At 47.0% G+C, this 12,751-nt stretch overlaps 1 protein-coding gene across 11 annotated transcripts in view; it reads right to left on the reverse strand.

The window, feature by feature from the left end:
• The window catches only part of Osbpl3 (oxysterol binding protein like 3), a 168,933-nt gene that overhangs the window by 13,734 nt on the left and 142,448 nt on the right, over nt 1-12,751 (reverse strand). For all 11 annotated transcript variants that reach the window (XM_029535014.1, XM_029535016.1, XM_029535007.1 and 8 more), the window contains 4 exons: nt 12,327-12,464; nt 5,064-5,127; nt 1,679-1,757; nt 677-821 (listed from right to left, as the gene is read on the reverse strand). In XM_029535014.1, coding sequence (XP_029390874.1) covers nt 677-821; nt 1,679-1,757; nt 5,064-5,127; nt 12,327-12,464 — 426 coding nt within the window. The remainder of the gene's footprint in view (nt 1-676; nt 822-1,678; nt 1,758-5,063; nt 5,128-12,326; nt 12,465-12,751) is intronic.

Genomic DNA, 12,751 nt, shown 5'->3' on the forward strand with positions numbered 1-12,751 from the left:
TGTGTGTGTGTGTGTGTGTGTGTGTGTGTGTGTGTGTGTGTGTGTGTGTGTCTTTTATTTGAGGATCCAAAGAGCTCCTGGGCAGGTGGCTGGAAGTGCGCGACCCCGCCTGGAGCACAGAGCGGTCTAGCCCATTTTACCGGTACAGAGGGAAAAGCTCTGTTATGGGATGGCTGGTCATCACGCCTTTTCCTGTGGTAAAACTTACAAGCACAACTGTCCCCTCACCTAATCCTTTCTTCCATGACAGAGTCTCATGATATAACCCAGACTGTTCTCTGACTCACAATTCTCCAACTGTCTATCCACTACTATCTATTTCTAGAACTCTTCCACCTTCCCAAACAGAAAACCCTAAACCCATGGCACACAGACTTCCTACCCTTCCCTCCACCCGGCCCCTGATGCCCCACCTGCTCTGTTCTCTTTCTCTATGAGCTTGGCTCTTCTGGGGTTTCACATCATCAGAATCATACAGAATACACCCTTTCATGTCTGGGTTATTCACTTAGAGTAATGTCGTCATGTATCTCAGTCATGGTCCCATGAGTCTCCCAGGCTCTGCCCTCAGGGCAGATGGTAGGAGAGGCAGGTGACAGAGTGGAAGGTGGCCCATACCCTGGGCACATGGCACTGCCTCAGCCCTCCAGCATCATAGCGCGCTCACTCAAGGTACCTTTATGAAGTTCACTTTGCAGTGGCAGGAGTCGTCATTCAGGTTCTTGATGTCAATTTCACCATAGTGCTCGATCCATCGCTGTCCGCTCAAGATGTTGTGGATGCAGGAGGTCACTTTGTTCCACTCAAAGTGATCTCCAAAACTGAAAGAGAAGAGCAAGTCAAAGATAGCTCCCAGTAGAGCCAGCCACGGCTGCAGAAGCCATCTTAATTTATACACGGAGGCAGGAAACGAATCCCTTATCTACAGATCCCACATCAAATACATCTCGAAGTGACTGGCGTGTGAACTGAGGCTCTTGAAGGAGAAAATACCTCAGCTGCCATCCTCCTGCCTCCTGAAGGCACTGGGGGCTTTACTGGCAGCTGGTGGCCGAGACCCCCGTATGAAGGGGATGTTACAAGAGGGAAACATGGGGAGGAGGCCAGGCTCTCAGACCTTACTAATTACACTTTCTATCTTTTTCATAAAAGAAGAACTCAGGCATTGCTTACAGAGTTAAGTAGCAACTGTGAGGAAATAGTAAGCGATACTCTAAGTGCTTTATACATAACATCTATTTTTCCCACACATCCCATGAGGTGGGTGAGGGCATTAGACAAGAAAGGTGTGGCGACCTGACCACCAGTCATGGGTGAAAGGTCACAGCAGTGTGTGATTCCCGACAGCCCAGCCTAGGGTCCTGGGGGCCTCTGAGGGAATTCTGACAGGGCAACAGGACCACAATGATAAAGAAAATGACCTTTTATCTCGGAAGGAAGCAGAAGTGAGTGTTTACACACCTCAGCTGAGAGAGCTGCCGTCCGAAGGAGGCGCTTCCATCCAGTGAAAGAAATTAGTAATTTCTTTGAGCCTGTCAGGGGAGACTACCAGAACTCACTGCCAGGTGGAGTAAAAGAGAAAAAGCACAGACTCCAAGCCAGGGGGATGGTGGGGCATCCTGCCCCTAATGTCGATCTATGGCCTGAGAGCTGACATTCCTAACACAGAGAAACTTACGCAGGCAGAGTCACGTGGGTTGTGCCAACTGGGACAATTTCCATGGATTTACCCCAGAATTTATTTTTCCATCTCACATCTGAAATGGAATATCAAATTATCAAGTATTGCACAAGACAGCTAGATAGAGACTGTTCATTCTATAACTGTCATAGTCAAACTAGTTCTAATGGAGATAACTGTTCATGTGCTAGAAATGCCAACTGGGCACCCCAAAAATAGAACCAGGAAAGCAAAGCTGTAAGGCAAAGTCCCCTTGAAAGAGTCAACGGCATGAAAGTGGGGTGACAAAAGTCGGGGTCACACAGACACAGGCCATCCCAGTGTGCTGTAGCATGAGACGGGGTGTGTGTGTGTGTGCGCGTGCAGGGGCAGAAGGGATGGCTGTGTGTCTACCGAAAGCCTTGAATGAGGCTTTTCAGAAGGGGCCATGTGAACAAGGCTTTGTAGAATCCAAATGAGTTCATGGAGCATAGAGAAATCGGGGTTGGGAAAACAGTATTTACTGGGTTAGAGGTATCAGAGAGTCGACTGTGGCTGTGTCCTGTAGGTCTGAGGTTATCTGAGGTTAGAGCAGAAAGTCAGACTGAGGAAACAGTTGGTTCTGCAAGCATGGCTAATAAGTCCTTTTTGAAAACATTCAGGGAACCAATGTGAACAGACAAAAAACTGTAAAAATGTCAAAGCTGTACAGAGAACAGGACATGGGCAAGAGGGGTCAAAAGGTGGTAAGCGAAGTGGCTGCTGTGGCTGCTCAGGGGATCAGCAGGAGTGAGTATAGCCCACAGCTGTGGTGCAGCAGGTTCTTAAGGGAAGCAGCAAAAATGGAGAATGGAGGGCAAACAGACACAGGCTGAGAAAAGGAGGGAATATTTATAAGCAATGTCAGTTGTCCTAATTTGTGGATGCTGACACTGAGAGAGAGAAGGGAGAATGAGAATGCGAAGCAGGCCTTGACTGTTCACTGCACTGAGACAGAAGAACAGGCAGAGGCAGAGGCAGAGGCACAGAGGCACAGAGGGGAAGAGAGGCAGAGAGGCAGAGGCAGAGAGGCAGAGAGGCAGAGAGGNAGAGAGGCAGAGAGGCAGAGAGGCAGAGAGGCAGAGAGGCAGAGAGGCAGAGAGGCAGAGAGGCAGAGAGGCAGAGAGAGGCAGGGTGACCAGGAGATGTGTGGCTGTGGTCCAGGTGAGACAGGTGAGTGGATTCCTCCAAAGAGATACTGCAAATCGTGAATTTAAAGGAAGCTGGGAGAGTGTGTTTGCCAAAGAAGTTGTTTTTGAAGTGATAAAACTATTTTAAAATTAATTGTGCTGACTTTAAAAATCAGAAATTTATATACTTTAAGTAGGTAAATGATATAGTGTGGACATTTTTCAAAAAAATTGGTATGAAAACTGGAAAATGGAAATTTGGATTTGAGCAAATAACAACACACTGCTAAACTTACAACACACACAATCTTACAAAGGTCAGGTTTACTTTGCTATGTTTCTTAGTTCATCTAAACTGGTGTATAGTAATGTCAGTTGATGGCAGATTGCAAAACCTTAAAGACACATAACATGAATCTTGAAGTAACAACTAAGGCACAAAATAAAGAGCTATTAGGTATAATACAACAACAGAAGAGACACATGGACATATATACAGTACTTAACTAATTCAAAAGTAGGCATAAAAAGAGGAAAGGGGGAACAAGGAACAGATTTGACAAATAAAAGCAAGGCACACTTAAATCACTTACATCTATAATCACAACAAACATAAATGATCTAAACAATCCGGTTAAAGGGCAGAGAAATGTGAGACAAGATGAGGAAGACTTGAGGATCCTATAGCCAGGAAACAGGTGGAACCACCCAGGACAGGGCGAGGAGGAATGTAACATGGGGGCCTCCAGGGACTATTCTGAGAGGACTCTCTCGTTAAAAACAAAAATGCAGGCTTTATGAAAACCAAGAGAATGAGATTTATCAGGTGGAAGCTTGGGAGTCTTATGAGAAACATTTCCAGAGGGTTTTAATGAAAAGTAGGCTTCAAAATATCTAATATCAAGCATCATTAGAGAAGATTAAAGAAAAGAAACAATTAGCCTTTACTTTTCCATCAGTAGTACTGCCAGTCTCCAGACAGAGTGAGTGGGAAGCGTTACAGTGTGATGTTGTACTTTCAAAGATCACAAAGATATGTGCACACACCAGTGTGTATAGACTGCACAGGAACCAAATGAGAGTGCTGGTAAAGATAACGTTTTAAAAGTTGATTAGGAGCTGAGGCTGTAACTCAGTTGGTAATTGCAGAGTCGCATGACAAGGCTGGAAGTTCAGTCCTTGGCACTGCAAAAACCAGGTGTGGTAGTGTGTGCCTGGAAGCCGTGCACTTTGGGAGGTAAAGCCAGAGGATAAGGAGTTTCAAGCCATCCTAGTCTATGACGTGAATCTGAGGCTAGCCTGGGCTACAGGAACCTCTGTACCCGACAAACAAAACCTGGGATGCTCAGCTTCTCTAACTGTACCCCAATCTTGTGGATAAATAAACATTTTACAGAACTTATTTTGGAAAGATCTGAAGCATTATTATTATTTTTTGAACAACTTTCCATCTCCCTCCATCTCCAAAGGTAAGGTTTAGGAACATCAATACCAAAACCACCCCACCCCCAAATGTAAAGAGGGGACAAGACTATATACCTCAGTGGTAGAGGTGCTCGCCTTTCCCAAACCTTTTGGCTTATGTTCTTGAGGGCAGCAAAAACAAAGCCAGAAATAGCTATAAACACAAAGCAAGATAACAGCAACCATGAAACACAGACAACAACCTCCAAACAACACTCAAAACAACAACAAAACCAACCAACCAACCAACCAAGAACACAAACACACAAAAAACAAAACCAAGAGGCCAGTGAAATGGCTCAGCAGGAGAAGGTGCTTGTCACCAAGACTTAGTCATGAGTCCCATCCTTCGAAACCATATGACAGAAGGTAAAGGCCCAGTCCTGTTAGTTATCATTTGACCTACACATGCATGCACGCACGCACGCACGCACATATGTGTGCATGCACAGACACACAGACACCAAATAAATGGGAAAAGTTCAGTGGATAAAAGATATTCATAAAAAAAGAATAGAAGTCAGGTGTCAACAGTAATTTTGGAAACAAGATTTAAATTTTTAAAAAGCAAGAAACCCATTTGTTGCCTACCCTCTGCTAAAAAGCTGGGAACCCTGTAAACCCTTCAACAAGTGAGGCAATCCGAGAGAAGTTACAGGGAAAAGAGAGAGGAAAAGCTTTGAGATCGAACCATGGGGACAGAGGGATGCCTAGAGCAAACAAAACCTTTCGTGCTATGAAGGTGGCAGTCAAAAGGATCAGCACATTACCTTGCCAGAAAACAAAGTTTCCGGACTCGGCGTGGCAGGCGGAGATAGGTGGGTGGTGGCTGACCTGATGGAGACAAGGGACAAAACACAGTTTGAGTACACACTGCTATGCCTGCCATTCCTATCCCTTGAGCTGAGCCATGAGCAAAGGGGCAGGGCTGTAGCTAGGACGTGGGTGTCCTCTAGGGGGCACTCTTGACATAGCCAGCTCCTCTTTCCTTGGGAGGGAAGGAAGCTGGAACTGGAAGTCTCCTGGAAGAACGGCCCAACCCTCAGGTGATGAGGACACAGGCATGATTTGAACAGTATGGCATAAAGACAGGGGTGTCTGAGGGCTGCACCCTCCCAGCCAGCACTGCGTTTGACATGCTTTGAAAAGACCTGCAAGGATTCTGACTAAGCGGTCAGAGTCACTGGAAGAGCTACTTCTAAGCAACGAAATACCATGTCTCCCTAAGGGCTCAGGACACCGAATCATAAAGTCCAGACTCTTAAGTCACTGATGAGGTCCACCCAAGATAATTCTTAAAAAAAAATACATGTATTTATTCATTAACTTATTGTGCATGTGTATGTACATGTACATACACACACTTATGTACCATGGCTCATGTGGAAAGTGTGAAAACCATTTGTGGGAGCCAGTTTTCAACTTTCGCTTTGTGGGTTCTAGGGATGGAACTCAAAAGTCCAAAGGCTTGGCAGCCATCTATCTCTCTGACCCCTTAGATTAAATTCTTAAGAATAATATCTCTGTCAAGCAGAGCTAACCACAGCCATTGAAGAAAGTTCACCAGTCATTAAGGGGAGAATTGTGTTGGGACTGCGGTGATGGCTTGATCCATGAAGGGACTGCTGTGTAAGTGTGGGGATCAGAATGTAGACCCAGAACCCACACCCAGCCGGGCGTGCTGGCAGGCATTTGTCATTCTAGCACTGGGTACAGACAGACAGATGCTTGGGGATCCTCTGGTCAGCCAGCGCAGGCAACTGGATGGGGAACCAGACCACTCTCTCAGAAAAACACAAAACCATGGTAGACAGCACCTGAGGAACCCCTCAAGGTTTTCTTCTGGTTTCCACACATGCCCCAGGCAACACATGAACACACACACACGTGAATGCATACATATGTGCAAACACGCATGAACACACAAAGGAAAATGTGTTTATTTATCACCAATATATAATGAAATATTGATTAAGTATTTACGTCCTAGAAGGGATGATCCTCAAAACAGACTGTCACTGGGGGCCCGCCATTGCTTTATCCATCAATTGAGAAGCTAAAAACAAAATGGGGTGTGGGGTGTGTGTGTGCCCTCTCTTCTTTACCTCAGTAGCACTCAGAGCCGTGTGCTGTTGACACAGATCATCAGGACAAAACAAAAGCAGCCATATTGGCAGTGCTCTTCCAGACATTTCTCTGATTTTAATGGCTGTTAACAGAGACATCTTCTCTTTGGAGTGTCTACCCGAGGTCTTTCTTATGAACAAGATGGAGGCTGAAACCAGATGGGTCAGGTTTCCCAAACCACAGCTTTTAAAGGGTTTGCAAAGTAAAACAGAGATGGGGCCTCAGTATTAAGCGGCTGAATTGTTCTCAAAAGCACATTAATGGCTCGGCTCAGTACTTAGCTCTACCTGGCATGAGAGGGTGTGTAAGGACACAGGATGGTAAGTCCACAGGCGCTCACACGCCCCGCTCTGGGCCCACCTGTGCTGAGGAACCGGGCTTTGCAAACCACCCCTTATATGGTTATATGGAGAGCTGTGGGGCGGAAGGATCCCCAGGCGGCCTGCCGCGGCCTTAACTGACAGACTGGGGAGCAGAGACAAAAACAGCACCCACACCTTCAGATTCCTCAATGAGATCCCAGCTATGGGAAGGAGGCGGCGGAACCCTGCTGTTGCTTGATGTGTCTTAGTTCCCCATGTGCTGTCTGACTCAGCGAGGCCCCTGCTTCTCTCTGCAGGTTTGGAGAGGAATTTTCACTAGCTCAGGGACCCAACTCCTATAATCAAGGCAGCCCTTTGCTTTAAAGTGGTTTATGGTTCCCCCTTCTCCCACGTGACAGCTCTCAAAATAGTCTAGTCAGGTTTTAAACTGCAGGATCTCATGCGGTTAAATTAGAATAATTTAACTCCTCCAATCCCAGGTCTCTATTCACCTGACGTGTCTCACTATGGAGTGCAGGAAGGGGTAATACAGCCGTCATCAGGACCTTGGCACACTTACGAACATCGCCAAACATAAACTTCAAAGCACACTACGGTATACAAACACCATGTGCCTGCTCCGTAATCATTTTAAATCTTATAAAACAGGGAGAAGCATGTGGTTCCTATGGAAGGCCTTGGATCTCTCTCTATATAGGGAGAAGCATACTGCCCATAGGGACTAAAGGAGATCCCGTGAGATACACATTTGATAAGAATACAGATATGGGGCAGTGGTGGCGCACGCCTTTGATCCCAGCACTTGGGAGGCAGAGGCAGGAGGATTTTTGAGTTGAAGCCAGCCTGGTCTACAAAGTGAGTTCCAGGACAGCCAGGGCTACATAGAGAAACCCTGTCTCAAAAAAACAAAACAAAACAAAACAGAATACAGATACAATCTTTTAAAACCACTGCAGCAGATCAATAAAAAGGTATTTGGTCATCTGCCTTTAGGTGAACTGAAAATAGTTTTTTTGTGTTTTTAAACTGTTTAAACTTCTTTTACATCAGTTTGTGCCTTATGTGTTACCGTGTGGAGATCAGTAGACAACTTGTAGGAAGGTGTCAGTGTGGTCTAAGGACTCGAACTCAGGTCATCAGGCTTGGAGGCAGGCACCTTTACACTGAGTGATCTCCTCCTGGCCTGGGAGAGATGGAATTTTAATTGTTTCATGAAGACAGAATAGCCCCCTATCTTCACGAACCTTATTTTATAAGTTAGGAAGCAGGGGCTCTCAGCATAGAACCTGCTGCTCACTACCTTCCCAGCCGACTTGCTGTATCTGGTCCCAGACCCTACGCGGTGCTCTCTGTGCACAGCAGGGACTGCATCCAGAGATGTCTCTCCTGTGCCTGCCTCCTCAAGCCACAGCACACCATTAAGGTGCCTTTTCATGACCGCCTAAAGAAAAAATGATCTTTCTTTGCCTGCATGCACGCCAGAAACCGCTGGAGAGAGAGGCGGGGCCAGCTGCCCCATGAGGGCAAGGGGTGGGGCCACTAGGAATTAGAGCATGCTCTAGTGAGTATATGAACAACACAAAAGTAGAATTTCCTCTCCATCTCCCCCCCCCCTTTTTTTAAAGGAGAGGTCGGGGGGGGGAGAGGACAGACGTGGGAAGACTAGGAGGTGAACACAATCAGGGTACATGATGTGAGGGCCCCCAAATAATCAATAAAAATGCCACAGTCTACCTGGTGAAACGTCAAAATAGATACAGAATCTGACTACTGTTCCCACCCTGACTGCTCCTACCCTGGGCTACCCCTCATCGTGTCCTAACTGGATTCTTAGAGAATCCTCCTAACAGGTCTCTCAGGCTGTCCATTGCCATGTGATCCAGTTTCAAGGCAAATACATTATCTAATCTTTCTAACCTTTCTGTGCTGCATTTATTTCTTTGTAAAGCGAAGTCAGAGAGACGGTTCTGACCTCAGCACACCAATGCTAACATCTGGTCTCAGCATCTTCAGCTGTGAACAAGATACCAAGCAGTTTGACAGTCAAGGGCTTGTCCTTTTGAACGCACATAGAAAGGGCCCATTCACAGGCGACACTTGATCGACTGGAAGCCTCTCTATGCACTGGAAGAGGTAGCCCAAACTGCCGAGTCTTTGGTAATTATTTAATCTTGATTCTTTGTTTTTGAAACAAGATTGATAGGTATCCCAGGCTAGCCAAAACTGTGATCCTCCTGCCTTAGCATCCTGAGTGTTCAGATAACCTCACCAGTGTCTGTTATTACTACATCTTAAGCCATGAAAATGAAAAATTGTAAAGGGGGGTGGATCGAGGGTTCAGCAGCTAAGAGTTCTTGCTGTTCTTGCAGAGGACCCGAGTCTGGTTCCCGACACCCACACTAAGTGGGCATAACTACCCATAGTTTCAGCTCCAAGGGATCCAGTGTTCCCTGTGGCCTCCAAGGGCACCTGAGCACACAAGCGTGTGCACACGCATGCACATGAGCTCATGCACGTGCACACACAGTCTTAAACTGGGGCCCCTACTCAAATCATTACTATGTTTCTTTGGACATCTATACTGCTAGAGGTCACAGGAAACCACAGAATCCCCCCAACTTTTAAAAGCTTGTCACCTGCACATACTGGGTAAGTGCAGCCTCATGCTGCCTCCATGGGGAAGACAGTCTCTTGGGCCAGATGCAGAAAAGCCATACAAGCAGGTATAGACATAAAATGACTAGGACGCTGTGCCTTAGATATGCTACACTAGAGGGCTTCATATACAGGGAGTCATCTAGTGAGGACTTGCATAAGGACAGGAGGAAGGTGTGTGTGTGTGTGTGTGTGTGTGTGTGTGTGTGTGTGTGTGTGTGCAGAGCTGAGCTGAGCTGAGCTGAGCTGAGCTGAGCTGAGGTATGCCCAGCACCCCATAAAAAGGAGACTCTGACCTTAACTGATTGCTTCTATGGCAGAAGGCAGACACACATCTTCACAGTGAATACTCTCCTGTGATAATAATCCCACTTCTCACATCATCTGCTAATGGGGAAATCCACCTGTCCCAGCAAATACTGAGAGTGCTAGCATCCCAGTCCCAAGAGGCTCAGCTTTCCTTGGGCGCACTAAATGCAGCAGCCATTTAAGCCACAAGGCTAAAATCCAGACGGAGGATGTGGCTCCGTCTCTATCAGGACCAGTGGTCCTTAGGACAGCAAAGCCAGCATACGGCTGCCTGAGGGCTTGTTCTCGGTCTCACAGCAGTGTTCAGCCTCCAGTGCTAGCAGGGGGATGCAGCAGATCTTACCCCCGTCCTGGGCCTCCGTCACTCCCCTTAACACTCTATATTTAAGGGTGTTTAAAAGTTCTCTCTAAATGTAAGAGCAATAACCAAGCATTCTCTCATGTGAGTGTATTACTGTCCCCGCATCCTTCCACGGGCCATGCGCTGCCACTCCCATCAGAAGAGGACACAGCTGAGGCTCCATGGACTGAGGTTGCTTAGGCAAGGCTGCACACTGAGCAAACAGGGGCACAGCCTCTGCTGCAGACAACAGCCAGCCTTTCTGTTTGTTTTTGCCTTGGGATCCAGTTCACAGAGACTAAGGTATCTGGCACTTTCTGGTGATGTCTCTGGGCACAGGGGTACCTGCCCTTGGACCCTGGTCCTCCTCTTCAAGTGCCACAGCAGATGTGCTGGCAGGCCCCTTGACTGGTGCCACCCCCCCCCCCAGGGCTCCTTGGCTGCCCCTCACCTTCCCACCTCACACGCCCCTCTCCCCTCACACGCCCCTCTCCCCTCACAGTTCTTCCTCCTGCCCTGATTGTCAGCTGTAGTTTGGGGCTATTTTGGGCCTCCATTTTTTTTTTTTTCTTTTTACAAGAGTGCATATAACACCATGGTAACCGAATCATGTCTTCATTTATCCTCATTCCATTTTGAGTTCAGTATTTAAATAACCCAGCTGAATTTGAATCAGACAGATTACTGGATCCCTTAACTACTGATTCAGCCCCCTCCATCTGCCCATATTAAGCAATATTGATCTCATTTTTCACCTGGGAAGCCACTGGCAATACATTTGGCAGCATTTGCGTATTCATTTTCCTCAGGGAACACACTTGTTCTAGGTTTAGGTTTCTGCATTTGTCTTTTTTTTTTTTTTTTTTTTTTTGCGATAGGGTTTCTTGAGGTAGCCCAAGCTGCTCCAGACCTCTCTATGGAGCCAAGACTGGACTTGAACTCTCAACCCTCCTACCCGAGGCATGACCGCTCCCAGCCTATACTACATTAAGACAAGCAGCAGTTTCTTCAGTTTCTGGGAGGTTGGGGGTGGAGGTTTGAACCTGTAATCCCTTCACTCAAGAGGCTGAGGCCAGAAGAGAGTGTGTTTGAGGCCAGACTGCATCTGCAGTGAGATCATCTCAGAGAAAAAGAGAGACAAAGGGTGGGCGGCAGAAAAGGAAAGCCAAGCGCACCATGCTGTCTCTCCCGGTCCTATAATGCAAATCCATTGACAAAAATAACCAGAAGGCAGACAGTGTTTTAGCAACCCCCCCACTCCCTCTTATCCTCAGTTTTCTAGGAGTTGAGAGAGAAATATATCAAAGTAATGATGACTAGTCTCCTGAAAGGGGAGGAAGTTGCTTTTCATCTTGCTAAAGGTACGATTTCTATTTTAGCTGAAGGAGTGTTCCACATGGGCAAACACATGGGGTATCCATTCCCCGGTACACGCGAGCCCTCACACAGCAGTGAGGACAGGGACCTCACAGAGCAGCCACACTTCATAGACCAGACCCTTCTCTGTCCCCACAGATCACTGGCGGCGGCTGTCAGCCCGGCTTTAAAGAGGAAACTGAAACACAAAGAGGCTAAGTAAGTTGCCCAGAGTTCTACCGTCTGTAGAAACAGAACTGCACTTCTAATGTGAGCTGGGAGGTTCCTGAACCTTCCATGCTAACTTTCCTGGAAGGATCTCATGGACCCCAGGCCACAGAAGGACAACAAACATGGCTATCCACTAAATGAGGACAGGGACTCTTGTCTGTCTCTACAGCCTCCCATTCCACTGTGGGGTCTGGGCATCTGCAATAGTACCAGGCACACAGGAAACATTTTTAAAAAAGGACACAGCTTACTGCTCTAAATAATAAATACACACGAGTGATTCCTCTTAAGTAAAACTCTAGACCATTGCCCTGATGTGACCATGCCCACTCTGAGGGGTAGCCAGGCTCCGCTAAAGGTGGTGCCAACTGTTTGGACATACTTTCAACCTCTCAGACGCACTCTGGTCAGAGGCTCTGTGCCTTGGCATGTCCTTAATGATCTGAAGGAGAACAAGTACTGCTGTTGCTGCTTCATGTAACCTGGCAGGTGCTCAGAGTGACTGAGGCCCGTGTGCCGTGGGTGGTAGCTGGGCTTCCGTAGAGAGAAAATGGATCCTGGATTTATGTTGCCAAGCCTGTAATTATCTCAGTCCTTTTGAAGCCAGTGAAAGGGAGAAAATAAATATTTCACAAGCACATTTAATAGCAGGCAAAGCAATGCTCTCAACAAACACAAAGGGCGCACATCACCTGCTCAGCAAAAAACTGGAAACCTTTGTCCTGTCGGATGCATTCGTACGTTTCTCCAAGGACCGGGTTAAACGGCTTGCTGCCTGCTCGGAAGTAGCTGGATGCGTATGCGGAGATGGCGAAGGCTGCTACGTATACCTGTGAACAGAAGGAAGGACGGGACTGGCTTACTTCTGTGTCACCAATAAATCTGTCATAAAGAAATAAGGCCTCTATTTCAGAAAGACAAGGACTGGCCTTTGGTTTTAAAGAAAACTCAAACAGCTTAGGCTGACAACTGTAGCTTTAAATAATGTTCATTTGGGCCCAGAGGCAAGTCGACCCGTTTGAACTGCCTATTTATTTTGGTGACTGAAACCTGGAAGCCAAGATCTGATTGAGGGGATGAAATTCATCCAACAGCATGTCAACACTAAAGGCCCTCC

The sequence above is a fragment of the Mus pahari genome, chromosome 2 (genome assembly GCF_900095145.1).
Source record: "Mus pahari chromosome 2, PAHARI_EIJ_v1.1, whole genome shotgun sequence".
NCBI classification, from domain to species: Eukaryota; Metazoa; Chordata; class Mammalia; order Rodentia; family Muridae; genus Mus; species Mus pahari.